The sequence below is a fragment of the Rhipicephalus microplus genome, chromosome 9, assembly GCF_043290135.1.
Source record: "Rhipicephalus microplus isolate Deutch F79 chromosome 9, USDA_Rmic, whole genome shotgun sequence".
NCBI classification, from domain to species: domain Eukaryota; kingdom Metazoa; phylum Arthropoda; class Arachnida; order Ixodida; family Ixodidae; genus Rhipicephalus; species Rhipicephalus microplus.
Genome location: NC_134708.1, coordinates 89,943,764 through 89,960,240, shown reverse-complemented (window position 1 = coordinate 89,960,240; position 16,477 = coordinate 89,943,764). Strand labels below are relative to the sequence as shown.

The 16,477-nt window shown below is 47.0% G+C and overlaps 1 protein-coding gene across 2 annotated transcripts in view; it reads left to right on the top strand.

Moving 5' to 3' along the window:
* The window catches only part of LOC119165555 (uncharacterized), a 40,521-nt gene extending 28,282 nt beyond the window's left edge, over window positions 1-12,239 (top strand). For both annotated transcript variants that reach the window (XM_075874054.1, XM_037417697.2), the window contains 2 exons: window positions 2,800-2,889; window positions 12,003-12,239. In XM_075874054.1, the coding sequence (XP_075730169.1) occupies window positions 2,800-2,889; window positions 12,003-12,151 (239 nt within the window). In that variant the 3' untranslated portion in view covers window positions 12,152-12,239. The remainder of the gene's footprint in view (window positions 1-2,799; window positions 2,890-12,002) is intronic.
* Window positions 12,240-16,477: the final 4,238 nt, after the last annotated feature.

Sequence of the window (16,477 nt, the reverse complement as noted above, 5' to 3'; positions counted from 1 at the left end):
AGGGCGCGAATGCCTAACGCTGGTGTGGGCAGTCGCGAAATTTTGTCCTTACTTATACAACCGACCATTCATAGTTCTCACCGACCATCACGCTCTTTGCTGGCTCGCCTCCCTCAAAGATCCCACAGGTCGTCTCGCCCGCTGGGCACTCCGCCTCCAACAGTATTCTTACACGGTAGTGTATAAATCAGGAAAACTGCACAAAGATGTGGATTGTCTCTCTCGCTACCCTGTGGCCGACTGCGATCCTACGAGCACTGATTCTGTGGGTATCATTCTTTCCATTTGCCTGCTGCTTCATCTCGGAACGAGCAGCGTCACGATCCGCATATCAGCCGCCTCATACAACAGCTCGAATCTACACCACAAGACGCTTCTGTTCGCCTGTTTACCTTAAAGGACCACACTTTATATCGGAGTAATTTATCGCCCAATGGTCACGACCTACTTGTGGTCATACCAAAGCACCTGCGCTCCACAGTCCTACGCGAGCTCCATGACGCGCCAACCGCGGGTCACCTTGGTGTCTCTCGCACATATGACCGTGCGCGCCACCGCTTCCACTGGCCTGGCCTTCCACGCTTCTTACGTCGTTATGTCAACGCTTGCGAAATTTGCCAGCGTCGCGAAAATCCGTCGGGACGCCTTTCCGAATATCTTCAGCACATCGACACCCCATCGGAGCCATTCTTCCGTGTTGGTTTGGATTTTCTCGGTCCCTTCCCAACATCCACCTTTGGGAACAAGTTCGTCGCGGTTGCTACAGATTACGTGTTCGCTATGCAGTGACGCGACCTCTGCCAACAAGCTGCGCTACAGACGTCGCTAATTTTCTACTACGCGATCTCATTTTAGTGCATGGAGCCCCTCGTCAACTACTGACAGACCGAGGCCGTACGTTTCTTTCGAAAGTGGTTGACGATATTCGGCGCTCCTGCTCTACCCAACGTAAGATCACGACATCATACCATCCCCAGACAAACGGGCTTAGAGAACATTTAAACCACACCCTGACAGACATGCTATCGGAATACGTCTCGGCTGACCATCGTGATTGGGACCTTGCACTACTCAACGTCACGTTCGCATACAATTCCTCCCAGCATGACACTGCTGGGTACTCGCCATTTTACCTTCTGTTTGGACGCGAATCAACATTGCCATTGGATACCTTCCTGCCAGCCACTGCGCAGTCTACTTCTGACTATGCACGCGACGCTATTTCCCAATCTGACCTTGCTCGTCAGTTTGCGCGCAGCAGATTAATGGCGTCAAACACCAAGACTCGACACCAAGACTCGCAGAAACATTGTTACCACGAGCGGCATCACGATGAACACTTTTCGACAGGTTCCCTCGTTCTTCTTTGGTCCCCTACGCGACATGCAGGCCTCTCAGAAAAGCTTCTCTCTAGTTTCACGGGCCCATACCACGTGCTTAGACGAGTGACCAACACTACTTCGAAACTGTCCCTGATAATCCATCAACCTCTTGTGCTATGCTGTCCCAGGACATCAAGGCGTATCAAGGCTCAAGCGTTACATCACTGCTCCTGCTGTAGCCCTGTAAGCTCGCCGGGTCGGCGCTTTTGCTGCCGGGGGTTGTGTTACGTGATTTCGGCTGAATGAAACAGGGAATAGTGGGACATACCAAAGAAAGGTGCCTCAGACTGAGGGTGAAGAAGTGGACGTTGTCGGTGAGCTGCGTTCTGGCTGCGGACTGACTACTGTTATTTTCCACGTAACAATATGAATGGATTATATCAGTAACCTCGACGTTTGGAGTAGGGTCACCACCTGGGGGTGTTTTTGGCTATGACGAAATTGAAATTTTTCTATTATAAACGTGCTGAATGGGATGGACACCCAGACACGACGCGTTGAAAAAACTGACCATGGAAGTCATAGTCATGGTGCCTTCCTTCATTATACCAAGAATGCTGTGAGGAGACATGTGCAGATATAAAAGTCGGTTTTCATACAACTACAAAGTATGCGACCTCAGTACAATCGACAACCTGCGTAGCATCTGTTGTCGCAGATCCAGAGGTCACGGGTTCGAACTCCAATTGACAGATTTTTTCTTTGTCTTCTGATCTAGCGAATTTTTCGAACGTCACTTTTGTGACGGAAATACGTCGTTGAAGTACTGGTGAATCTCGCTATCAAATAATTTTTCTTAAGAAGTTCTTTCTCTCTCATGCTGTGTTAATAAATTTTATGCTTCTGAGATTCGTCATCAGAGAGTGCCTCCTGTTTTTGGCAAGATGGCACAACCCCAAGAACTGTAAACATAATGTAGCCAATAATCAGCCGATTTTATTTCACCGCATATCAAAATAGTATACTTTGATCTTCACACAAAGTATATGAAAATATATGTGACTGGGAATGAAATTAACATGCCATTCTGACCGGTTGATGAAATTTTACAAATCTTCCTCTTACGGTGATGTAGGTCTCCATACCCTTTTCTGCGACAATACAAGAATCCTGATGTCGGCAGCAATCACTGCTAATTATTAAAGGTATACAAACTGATGTTCACTCAGCATGTGTCAGTCTTCTGCAGAGGTATCGCAACGATAGGCTGCGAAATGTTATTATAAAATGCAAAGCTTTTTCTTCACCTTTAAAACATTGCGTTACATGCAAAAAGACGTATGTACGGAATAAGAGAAGGCAACTGCAATTATCACGACAATTTTCATTTTGTGAGGTTTCACAATCTCCTTATGTAATAATTGCCTGAAGTGTTCATAATGCTTATGATTTTAGCCAGACTGCTTTCATTTTTCAGACTTAGGACCGAGACTTCTTTGCACAGAAACATTGCTCTACATGGCTAAAGATGCATCGTGTGGTGTTGTGATGATCCATCCAGCAGGGAGTATGCTTCATGGTTTACTTTTTTCAGTCCTACATAGGATCATTTCAATATATTGCAAAACACTCCGTGGCTACTTACATCACTATGGCTTACTCAGGCGAAGCATTCTATTGTTAAGTTCAGTGCAAATTTGCAACACAAACGCTAAAAATTGTGAACGAAATTGAAGTTGTCACTGCCGCGAAATTAGTGTTAGGGTTGAGACATCGGCTAGTTGGTTCATGCTTACAATAGAAAAACTAAAACAGCGCGAAACTCACTCGGAAACTCAACAAAAAAAGCATGACACGAGAGCTGGCTTAGAACTGATTTTAATTTTTTCACATATGGGCACATGTATTTATCGACGCTAAAACACTAAAAAAAGCAAATAAAGTGAATATTTGATACGCTTGTCACTAGTGACTACTTTTTGCTGGTTTGGAAATTTTGGTAGGGGTGAGAAAAAGTATGAATGGCGCCATCGCGAATTCGAGGTGATTAGTTCATTGTCTACCCAAACAATTGGTAACAGTTTTTTGTATTTTCTCAGTTCTGGACTTGTCAGTAGAATACGAACTTTACGCGCAATTCAGTACATGCGGCATTTTTCTAATTCCAGTCACTTGTGCACAAAACATAAAAAAGGATGACAACAGAGCTGACTTAGAACTGATTTTCATTTTTTTCATATGTGAGCACATGTATATATCGACGCTAAAATACTGAAAAATCAAATAAGGTGATATTGACGCAAGGTAGGCTGGCAACTATAGTAGCCAGCCTCTGAAGAGGACAACGAAGTAGTTCTGTGTGCGCGTGCACTGATGTTCGGTTTTCTGGCCCTTGGGTTGCGAAAGTAAACGCCCTATTTTGTACCTGCGTGCCTGTGTCTTTGTGACTTTTTCTGGTGGAAGTGCTGGGTACGGTAGATGATACGGTCCCCTGAGAGCACCCCTGACGCAAGTCCATCGAGTATCTCAGCCGAGCTTACCCCTGTGCACGTACGTTCCAGCCGTCGTCTTCAGGGACTCGAGCCACAGCACGGTTTGCTGCCTGAACGTCAGAGGACTATGAATCAAACACCGCCTAACGTCACCACGCCAGCACCAGCGCACCTGGTTATCAACCAGCCCAAGACGCCGAAGACATTTCACGGAGCTGCTTTTGAAGATGCCGACGACTGGCTCGAGCATTTCAACCGGGTCGCCGTCATCAACGATTGGACCCCAGAGCGTAAGCTACGCTGTGTGTACTGCTTCCTGGAGGACTCCGCGAAAACGTGGTTTGAGAACCATGAAGCAGCGCTTACGTCATGGGATGAGTTTCAACGGCAGTTCCTCAAGGCATTTGCCCGAGAGGACAGGAAAGAGACAGCGGAGCGTGCTATAGAGGCAAGGATTCAAGGCCCTAACGAAAGGGTGACGACCTACGTAGAGGACATGGATCGGCTTTTCAAGCGTGCGGAGCCCTCTATGTCCGAATCCAAGAAAGTTCGCCACCTAATGCGTGGTGTCAAAGAAGAGATTTTTGCCGGCCTGATTCGAAACCCGCCTGCGACACTTGCGGAGTTCCATGAAGAAGCCACTGCCATGGGGAGGGCCCTTCAACAGCGTGCCAGGCAGTATAACCGTGGTGTAAACCCAAGTGAGGTCATTTCTGTCACTCTCGGCATTGACATCAGCGCGTTGCGAGAGCTTATCAGAGCTCTCATTAAGGAAGAGCTACAAAAGATGCAGGTGACTGCTTCACCTGCAGAGCAGCTCTTCATTGCGGAGATGGTACGCGCCGAGCTACGGCAAGCCGTTCACGCTCCCCAACCATCCGAGGCGCCACAACAGAGGCACTGCGTCGAGATGAGCTACGCGGAAGCAGTGCGACGTCCTCCATCGTGCAGTTCAACCAGCGTATTTCACCTTAATGAGCGACACGCTCAGCAAATGGAGGTTGGCTTCCGCCCTCGCAGCTCACCGTTGATCGCCGAAGCAAGACCGAGAAAGAGTGAAATCTGGCGTACACCCGACCACAGGCCCCTTTGTTTCCACTGCGGGGAAGCCGGACACGCCTACCGAACATGTCCATACCGTCGTGTGGGTCTCTGTGGATTTTCGCCTAATGCCCCTCGTCCACGACCTGGCGAGCGACCACAGGAAATAGAGAGTTTTATCTCTAATCGTCGCAGTATCGAACATCGGTCACAACAGCCTCGCTCGTCGTCGCCTGCTTGCTACAGGTCACCAAGCCCAGCCTATTCACGCGGCGCTCCAAGACGCCGTTCACCCAGTCCTGCAAGTCGGGAAAACTGAGTTCAGCGACCTCCGGAGGTGAGGCCGCTGACGCTGTTTTTACGGAAGATCCTCCACTACGACGACAGCGACAGCAGCAAAAGGTGTACAGACGCAGTCAAACGTGATGCGAAGAGTGGTGACATCAAACATTGCGGTAACTGTGGACGACGAAGAAGTAATGACGCTAATTGACACTGGAGCAGACACTTTCGTTATGAGCATGGGTCTTGCCTGCAGGCTGAAGAAGGTTTCTACCCAGTGGGCTGGGTCGCAGATACGTACGGCAGGAGGCCATCTTCTTACTCCGGTGGGGCGGTGCACAGCGCGAGTTAGTATTCACGGATTTACGTATCTCGGAGATTTTGTAATACTGCCGAGTTGCTCGAGGGACCTAATTCTCGGACTGGACTTTCTGCGTGATAATGGAGCCGTGATTGATTTGCAACAGTCGCAAATGACGTTTTCTACGGCACACGCTTTAGCGCGCAACCCTCACGGCAGTTACGTCAATGCTTTGAGAATTGTTGACGATGACGTCCCGTTACCACCGAAGAGTAGCGTGTTCACCTTGGTAGCCTGCGACGTTTTTGACGAATTCAACGACTATGAAGGTATTGCTGAGGCAAATATCCCGCTGCTGCTCAAACGAAACGTATGTATAGCCCGATGCCTTGTTCGGTTAGAGAATAAACGCCCTCGAGTTCTGCTGACCAACTTCAGCAATGAGTTTCAGCACGTTCCTAGAGGGACTACTGTCGCTTTCCTCAGTGAAATCGCCGACTTTTTCGATATCGGCTCATTGGATACGACTTCACCGCATGCAAAAGCTTGTGCTGACATGGGAAGCCGCATTCACGTTAATTCAGACTTGCCAAATTCACGAAAAGAGCGGCTGCTAAACCTTGTGAGGGAATTCTCGGACTGCTTCTCCACAGCATCGAAAGTTCAGCCTACCACCGTTACAAAACACCGCATTGTTACCGAGGAGTCGGCGCGGCCTCTTCGCCAACATCCATACCGTGTGTCCCCGAAGGAAAGAGAGGTGATTAAGCATCAAGTTCAAGCAATGCTGAATGATGACGTCATCCAACCCTTGACAAGTCCGTGGGCGTCACCTGTTGTCTTAGTAAAGAAAAAAGACAACATACTACGCTTCTGCGTCGACTATCGACGGCTTAACAAAGTCACGAAACGCGAAGTTTTGCCCCTGCCACGAATTGATGACGCCTTAGACCGTCTACGCCACGGCCAGTTCTTCACATCACTAGATCTCAAGTCAGGGTACTGGCAAATTGAAGTTGACGAGGGCGACCGTGAGAAAACTGCGTTCGTGACGCCTGACGGGCTCTACGAATTTAAAGTGCTGCCTTTCTGTCTCTGTTCCGCTCCCGCCACGTTTCAACGCATGATGGATACTGTACTAGCTGGACTAAAGTGGCAGACATGTCTTGTATACTTGGATGATGTCGTTGTGTTTTCAACCACATTTGACCACCATCTTTCAAGGCTAAAAAGTGTCCTCACTGCAATAAGGAGAGCGAACCTTACCATCAAGCCCGAAAAGTGCTACTTCGGCTATCAGGAACTCAAGTTTCTCGGCCACGTGGTTAGTCCGGGGGGTGTTCGACCAGATCCGGAAAAGTTGGCTGCCGTTGCCGATTTCCCTCGTCCTGGAGACAAAAAGGCTGTTCAGCGATGTCTCGGACTCTGTGCGTACTACCGCCGTTTTGAAAGTTGAAAGTTGAAAGTTGAAATTTATTTCACCACAACGATACACCATGATTTACACAAAACAAGAAACAATTGTGGCATGGAAAGTAGGAAAAAAGCTGCGCTATAGCAGCTTGACTAGCCCCACCTCCCATTTGTACAAGGCAGCAGAAACAATGGCACACCAAGCTCCATACGGTGCTCACGTATGATTGAAAGAAAAAAGAAAAGAAAATAACATTCTAGTGGTTGTTTATGAAGTACAGAATAGATGCACACTTGGGTGTTTACAAACAAACAATTTTTGGGAAAAAAGGCAACCAATATAAGACGCTATAACAGAAAGGGGTACACTTAAAATTTCATGCATTTACAAGTACTGGGTGTAATTTTTCTGGGTTTATAGATTGTCGAAGGATTTTCGAAAATTGCGGAACCTCTTACAAGACTGACACGGCCAGATGTACCTTTTATATGGACGGAAGAACAACAAAAAGCCTTCGTAGGGCTGCGCAATCGACTGCAGACAGCTCCAGTGCTGGCACATTTCGACGAGTCTGCCGACACCGAGATCCACACAGACGCCAGCAACGTTGGAATCGGAGCTATTCTAGTTCAATGGCAGAACGGCGCAGAGCGTGTGATCGCTTACGCGAGCCGCAGTCTCACAAAAGCAGAGGCTAATTACTCTACCACCGAAAAAGAGTACCTAGCAGTCGTTTGGGTCATTAGCAAGTTTCGACCCTACCTATATGGCCAGCCATTTCGAGCGGTCAGTGACCACCATTCGTTCTGTTGGCTTGCCAATCTACGGGATCCATCAGGCCGCCTCGCCCGCTGGAGCCTCCGCCTTCAAGAGTACGACATAACAGTGGTCTACCGATCAGGACATGAGCATACAGATGCTGACTGCCTGTCTCGTGCTCCTATTGCCCCGACGTCATCTGACACTGAACACGATTTACCGTTTCTTGGCATCGTCGATGTGGTGCGGATGGCTGAGCTTCAACGTGAGGACACTGAGCTACTTCCTATCATCCAGCATCTTCAAGGAGAAGACGTTATCGTCCCACGCCGACTCTCGCGTGGTTTGACTACGTATTGTCTGCGGAACAATGTTCTCTACAAGAGAAATCTTGAGAGCAGTCAGGAAACTTTCCTTCTCGCCGTTCCAATGGCACTGCGTGAGGAAGTTTTGCAGGCGTGCCACGACGATCCGTCGGCCGGTCACTTAGGCTTTGCTAGGACATTAGCGCGCATCCGACAGAAGTACTACTGGCCACAGCTGTATTCGTCCGTTCAGCGCTATGTCCGCACTTGCCCTGACTGTCAGAGGCATAAAGTCCCACCCGCAAAGCCAACCGGTTTGCTCCAACCTTTAGATCTACCTCGAGCACCATTTCAGTAAGTAGGAATGGATCTTCTTGGTCCCTTCCCTACGTCATCCTCAGAAAATAAGTGGATAATTGTCGCGACCGACTATCTGACTCGCTATGCAGAAACCAAAGCTGTGCCTAAGGGAACTGCAGTTGAAGTCGCCAGATTCTTTGTCCACGACATTGTTTTGCGCCATGGTGCACCTGCTGTTCTCATAACCGATCGCGGAGCAGCATTTACGGATTTACGGCAGAGTTATTGCAACAAGTCACCAACAAGACACCAACCACCGGAAAACAACAGCTTATCATCCCCAAACAAACGGCTTGACGGAGAGGTTAAACAAAACAATGGCCGACATGCTATCTATGTATGTTGATGTAGAGCACAAAACGTGGGATGAAATTTTGCCGTACGTCACGTTTGCTTATAACACCGCTGTGCAAGAGACCACAGACCTAACACCATTCGAGCTTGTTTATGGCCGTCGCGTCACAACACCGTTAGACGCTATGCTCCCCGTAGACCAGGACAACAGCGGAAATGACAGCGTTGACGACTTCGTTGAGAAAGCCGAAGAGGCCAGCCAGCTTGCGCGGAACCGCATTCGCGCACAGCAAGATATCGACGCTTGCCGTTACAACCAAGGCCGAAGGAGCGTCCACTATCAACCAGGTGACTATGTATGGGTGTGGACACCAGTTCGACATCGTGGGCTTTCGGAGAAGCTATTGCGGCGCTACTTTGGCCCTTACGAAGTTTTGCGCTGCCTAAGTGACGTAAATTACGAGGTAGTTCCCCAAAGCTCCGACACCAGTTTAAACCGAAGACGTCCACGTCCAGGAGTAGTCCATGTAGTACGGATAAAACCGTACCACGCCCGCGAGTTATGAACACTTCGAACTTTTTCCTTATTATCTACAACAGCGTGGGCTTTTTTTTTCCATTGACGTGATCATTTTGTTTCTTTCATGGCCACCTCTAGCATCTCAGACAATCGACCGGGACGGTCTCTCTTGAAAGGGGGGGGGGGGGGAATTGACGCAAGGTAGGCTGGCAACTAGAGTAGCCAGCCTCTGAAGAGGACAACGAAGTAGTTCAGTGTGCGCGTGCTCTGGTGTTCGGTTTTCTGGCCCTTGGGTTGCGAAAGTAAACGCCCTATTTTGTACCTGCGTGCCTGTGTCTTTGTGACAATATGTTGTTATGCTTGGCACAAGTGGCTACTTTTTGCCTGATTGGAAATTTTGATAGTGTTGACAAAAAGTACGAATGACGCCATCGCGAAATTCAAGTGATTAGGTCATTGTCTTGCCAAACAATTGGCAACAGTTTTTTTGTTGTATTTTCTCGGTTCTGGACTTGTCAGTAGAAAACGAACGTTACGTGCAATTCACTACATGCGCCATTTTCTTATTTAACTGAAAGCCCGAACATACAAGGGTGTCTGCCAGCAACCTCTCAGCAAAATGTAAGTGAGCTGGATGCTGAGCGTGCAGCGAGCCGGGTGTGTTGTAGACTGAGTTCTTGAGGTGTGTTAAGCCTATTTCAAGCTTGACATCTTCACTGGCTAAACGACAATTGGGCCGCATGTTCTTACCATGACTCCAACTTTTCTGAATAGCTTGCCGACTTCGTCGCTGCTGCAGTACCCTAAGTTTGATATGCAGAATTCATTTTCATACCTAGCGGGCAGACCAAAAAGCTTGCTTCTGAGAACAACCCTGAAAAATATTTACAGAAGCGAATGTTTAATATGAGCTTGACTACTCACAAAGCGTGGTGCACGCAATGGGAACGTTACGGAGTGCGTTCGAAAGATTCAGTTCCATTGTTCTAGCGTGCACATCCAGGAAGACAACACATGCCATCCCTCTCTTGTAGCCACTGCTTCGTTAAATATTAACTACAACTGACACTAAATCAACACAAACTTATCGCATCAGGCACTAGAATTGAGCATGAATGCAATACTTTAATACAAATATTTTTTTCCGGTGAAGGTGGAGCCTTCAGTCGAGGGCCCCTGGGGTCGTTGCCATCGTAGAAGCTCTGTGGATCAGCTTGAGCTGTTCTTATGGCTTAGAGCAGGACAGCGCAGCCTTCCACTGCTCCGGTCTTGGTGTACATTTTCTTGGCATTACCTGCGCTCGGTAATATACGCCAACAAGTGTCCGCTAAGCAGATAACACCCCACACTTTACTACGTGACATAGGTCTGATAGCATTCAGACACACTCCTGGTGTCTCTTGGTGTCCCTTTCTCAACAATCACCGCTGGAGCCATCGGAATTGAGATACTTCCGATCTAAAATGCCGAAGCAGAAAGAACCTTTTGTCATGTAACCTTGACTAACCTGTAATTTTGCAATAGGATGAAGCATGATCTTTCATAGTTTCCTTTATGTATTAAATGTGGCCTTGGCGTACAATAAAAGGCGTCTACGAATTTCCTTTTTTGGAGGAAAGTTATTCGCCAAAGAATGATTGGCTGTTCTGGGTTTTCCAGCATTTACGAATAGTGTTCCTTCCGTGATGCCAGGAAAATTGAATGGGATATTGTTCTTAGGGGTATTCACGAAAGCTAAGGAGACACGTGGCGCGTGTGCAATATGGTAATTCTTTGTCAGGTATTTTTCACTGTTCTCGTTGAGTGTGCACAGTACTAACAATTGCTTCATAGAATTCAGCCTATTCGTTCATTTTTATGCTTTGAAGCATCGAATTTTTGCATGCAGAGGAACTATAGTAAATGGGCAGTGTCACCCGGTACTATATTACTTCACACCCAAAGGTACAATAATCAGTAACGATTAGCTTTTTCAGGACTTCTTTTGAGATACTTTTAATAAACATTTTTATGGGTCCATATGGATTTCAAACTGACTACAAGCAACTTTGAAGCTTTTAACTAAAAAATAACCACAGTTTCGGCTTTCAAATGAGCGCATTGCAACAAAGGGATATCATGAACGCTCCACTCATAACAAGTGGTAACTCTTCCGCCACCAATCGAGCCTCATGGCTAGTCATAGAACGAGGCACCCCAAGCTCTCATATGGGGAACTTCGTGAGAAGACTGGCAATGAATATAGTCCAATTGATTTTGGAGCTCTAAACTGTACTGTATATACGGGGCTATACATAATCTGCGATAGTCATTAGTATAGTTACGCCACATATATCTAAAGTGGCAACGTTTCTTTGCTGAGTTTGAAGAGAATTGGTGACTTTTGCTCGTTGCTTGGCGGAATAGACTCGACGGCCAAAGACAACGCTGCCTGGAGCCGCTATTTCTTTTTCGTGTGCCTCAATGCGGAGCGCCACAATCATGCACTATGCATGTCAACTACGGTTCAAGTAATCAATTTCTTTTTGTGAAACGTTTAAAGAAGACATGTTTTAACCATTTCATGTATCAGCCGTATCAGTCAGTTGATATATTTTATTTCTACTGCTTCCATTATTCTTGATTTTTTCTTTCTTTGTTTTTCCTAGTACTGTTTTTGGAAAACAATTGCTTACATCCACAATCCCTGCAACAGGGGCCTATATGGCCCCTGATGTATATAGGTATGCTGTAGTGATGCTCCTTAAGTCGTTCACTAGGGTTTTTTGTTTGCTCTGTATACTTTTTCCAGACGACAATAAATGGATTGACACCTTCAATCAATTCACAAATCAATTTGGATGTTTTATGAGGCACGACTGTGGCTGCGTTCGTTTAGTTTTTTCTTTACGTTTTTTTTCTTTCTTTCTTAGATGGAGTGACATATTACGAACTTCGCGTTCGAAACGCTTACATTGCCACGGTTCCTGATCGACACTGTGGAAGCCACTTTCGTCGTGTAGCTGGAAGTGGCGTATTTACTTACCGGCCGGACTGTAAGAATATGACCATGCCACGCTAGTGAATGCCTCATAGATAGGAGCTAGGCGTCAACTTATTTTCTGTAATCACTTACAACGTAGCAATAAACACATGTTCCGCATTCAGAACCGTTGCTTTCTTGTCAATTGGCTACGCTTGCTACTCAATCAGGTAATTTTAATTTCGATTCTCAAGTAGCATGTGCAAATGTAGTTATGATGAAAATAGACAGGTAAAAGATTCCGACTTTCAGCTCAATCGTGTCGCAGAACGTCTAGTTTAATTTTACATATGCCACGTTTCCGTCTTAAAAGTGGTCCCCGCAGGGTTGTCTGTGAAAGCAAGCGTTTGGTGTGTAATGACACCATGAACCCGAGCTAACGGGGGTTTTGACCTCTCCTACGCCTAGCTGTGCGTGGTTGAGCCGTGTCCAGGTTAAAGAGGATTCTGGTGGTTTAGCCGACGCCGAGTGATTGGACCTTTCAGGCCCCCAGGCAGAGGTACCACACCCCTTTGTCACTCGCTTCACGTAGACGCCACATCTGGGCTTACCCACCCAGGGTAAATTGGTAGTCACTTTTTCCTATCTCTCTCTGTCCCCACATCTTCGTCCTTATCTCTCACATTTTATCTCTCCTGTCTTTTACTCTATTCAGTTCACTTCCAAACTTCCTGCCGGCTATTATTAACGCTGTGCGAATAACTTGCCTTGGTCTAGGCGCATCGGGTTATAGTAGTGTTATACGGCTGGCGTCTGCAGGTTTCAGCATCCGTCAACATAAAGCGTCTCTGCGTTGGGCTGCGTGGTGGGTGGACGCCAACGCTTCTGAAGAAAATCAAACAGGCATGCATAGAGCTTTTCCTCTGTTAAGTGATGATACCGCCTAAACCGCGTACGCACCGAAAACATTGGTTTTTTTCAAGTGTTCAAATGAAAACGTACCCCAATTTCATGTCATACAAAGTGAGAAAAGTGGCAAGCAAGCCAGAACTGTATCTTCCTTTGTAGTAGCCAGGTGTCTTACAGAAACTCTTGGGGCCGAGTACAAAGTTACCAAAATGGCCGGTGGAGACCTCCTCCTCGGAGTTCGAGAAAAAAACAGTTTTAACACAACAAAGGAAAAAAACAATCTTTCAACGTTTCGGACACTCCGATCACTGTAACACCACACAGAGCAATGAATACAACTCGTGGAGTGGGGTCTGACGCTGATTTGCTTGGCCTGACTGAAGCGAAACTTTTGGAGGGGTTAATGAGTCAGAATTTAACCATTGTACAAAGAATCATCATCAGAAGAGACAACTTGGAAACTCCAACAAAACACCTAATACTCACCTTCGCTTCCAGTAATCTGCCAGAAGCTACTCAAACCTAGTACACAAAGACTTCGACCAGGCCATACATACCTAACCCACGTCGTTGTTTGAAATACCAGAGGTATGGCAACGGCTCGCAAAGCTGTCGTGGTCACAAAACTTGTGCACAATCTGGAGTACCAAGCCACTATTCCGACAGATGCAAAGAACCGTCACACGCTCACTTCAAACTAAGCATATTTCCGTTTACTATATTACCTGTTTTGTGTTGTGCGTCACAGGAAGGAAGTGATATCAGAAAGTTATCGAATTCATTTCTCTCGAAGAAAGCGTTGTGTATAACGTGGCGACATTCATGAGGGGCAATAAAAGTCGCAAAACTGTGGCGATTGAAATGGAGTCATCGTGCATTATGAAGTACGTACAACATGAACTCAAGACGGGAAACCAGAGAAGAGATACAGACAAGCACTTTACTAAGTTAAATTACTCGTGCATGTTGTCTCAGAAAAGCACGCGCCATCAGTACAATAACACGCGAGACAATATGTGCGCTATACGTAGTAATATTAGAGCTTAAGTTCAAACTAAGCATACTTCTGTTTAGTATATTACCCTTTATGTGTTGCGCGTCACAGCAAGAAGGAAGTAATTGCAGGGAGTCAAAAAATAAGAGAGAGAAGATTTAGTTTTTACGTAATATTATAAAAAAACAGGGTGGGAAAACTCACCACTGTATTCTAGAACGTCCCTTCACTCAACGCTTCACCTTCGCTTGAGAATGCGGATGAGATTGCCGTCTCTAGGCCTGGCAAATCACTGCATACCGCCATTTTCTGCTGCAATTTTTGACTAGCGCAGCATCATATTCAGCCGAGCAGCGGTGCAGTGCTCAACTCTGTGAAGTGAAGGGTGAAAGTCGAGTCGAGAAGCGTTTCTAAATACGGGGGTGAGACACAAGAAGAAAATCACACCACCACAAACGTCTTCTCGTGTCCTCGATTTCACTCGCTGTCTTATGTGAATGCACAAAGTTTTACCGGACTGATCGTACGCAGCGATCGTACGCAGCGCCTCCAGAATACCATTCACCAACTTTCTTGCTCAGAACATAAAATAAACGTTTTTTTCACTCTCTCCGGACACAAGACTATCGTCTTTTGACGGCATTTGCAGTGTAACATGCATATTTGGAGCCAACTTTTTTTTATCTGCTATAAGCTATGCATTCTGGCACTGCAGTCAGATGGAGAAACTTGACTGAACGGTGCCCATAAGGTCGTAAACACCCAGCGACTAAATGGTTCGACTATTGAGATTCTGTGACGCCTATTTGTTACTTCATTTTACAGCGAAAGCTGTTATGGATCACGACGACGATAAACAATGCCTGATGCTACTGTAAGGGGTTGTTCCGTTCAACAACTCCCCTCGTCACGAAACACCGCACAGCTCACGCACAAGCGTGTTTCCTTTCATAAAAATTGATACTGTACGCAAGGTGGCGGTGTTTGCTATATGCGTACGTTTTGTATATACATACCTTTCCGATTCTGTCTCGCTATGCCTGGAGGGAACAACCATAACAGCTCTGCCACAAAACAAGCACATCACAAATACACAACAAATATAGGCTGAACTCCAGTACTTGCTGAACTGCTTTCCTCACAATTGCTAAAGATTTGAAATGGGCAGCAGATATTGATGAGGGCCCACGCTTTACAGCACGTTCTTGATATGTTAAACCAGGAGTTCCGCCTTTAAAAACATAAATCCTCTAACTCAGCAGGTCTATTGTGAAATTCGGCAGAACCCACGTACCTTGGAAGTCCATGTTATCTGAAGCTTGCGGAGGGAAGGTGAATGTGTTGTAATTTTTAGTAAGTGAGACGTTACAATTTACGCTATAGATATTGTTACGCACAAGGAGGACCAGGACGTATACGGCTGAAGGGGCCACTTATTTTCGTCGCCAAGAGAAGCGCCGGAGCGGCCAACAGGTTGACGATCGCAGTGTCATCGTCTTCCTTCTTTCTCCAGCTTGGGGCAGCCAGCATGTTCACCTATCTTCGTTTTCTTCCTAGGCATGCGCAACATTCCTCCCCTCGCAGACGAAGCCCGCCGGGCGAGGTGATTGATTCACCTTCCTGTGCAAAACTCCAGTCGAGTGACATGGACTGCTTGGGTTTCAGCGGCTCTTCTACCCCTTCTACTGAGGCGAGCTATTGTGTAGGTGACTTCAGTGATTTTGTTGAGAACAACAAACGGTCCGTCATATGTGGCCGAGAAGTTTTGGCATAACCCGTGTCTTCGTACTGGAGTCCAGAGCCACACTAGGTCACCTTGATGGTAAGTTACAGGTCGGTGGCGCACGTCATAGCGTGCCTTCGATTTTTCCTGTGATGCCAAAGTGCGTAGACGAGCAATACGACGCGCCTCTTCTGCAAGGCAGAGGATTTCAGCGACTGAGAGGTTCTCGTGCACCGAGAATGGCAAAACTGTGTCGAGTGTGTGCCGTGGCGGTCGTGCGTACACGAAGAAAAAGGGGCTATAGCCTGTTGTCTCGTGCTTAGCGGTGTTGAACGCATACGTTATAAATGGTAGCACGTCATCCCAGTTTTTGTGGTTGGATGCCAGATACATAGAGATCATGTTTACAATTGTGCGGTTGGTGCGCTCAGTGAGCCCTTTGTTTGCCGATGGTACGGTAACGAGTGATGAAGGCGGTACTCACTCAATCGAAGCAGCTCTTCTGCTATATCTGCCGTAAATTGTCATCCACGATTACTGATGATCACGTGAGGTGGGCCATGTCGGAGGATAACGTGCTGCAGCAGGAACACAGAAACGTCGCCGGCAGTTGCGGTTGGTATGGCCGCCGTCTCGCAGTAACGCGTGAGTAATCGACGCATACAATTATCCAGCGATTGCCCTTAGCCGACTTCGGAAAAGGGCCCACGAGGTCAATGCCCACTTGTTGGAAAGGTGTGCTTGGAGGTGGAAAGGGCTGTAAAAAACCAGCCGGAGCAGTAGATGGGCGTTTGTGCCA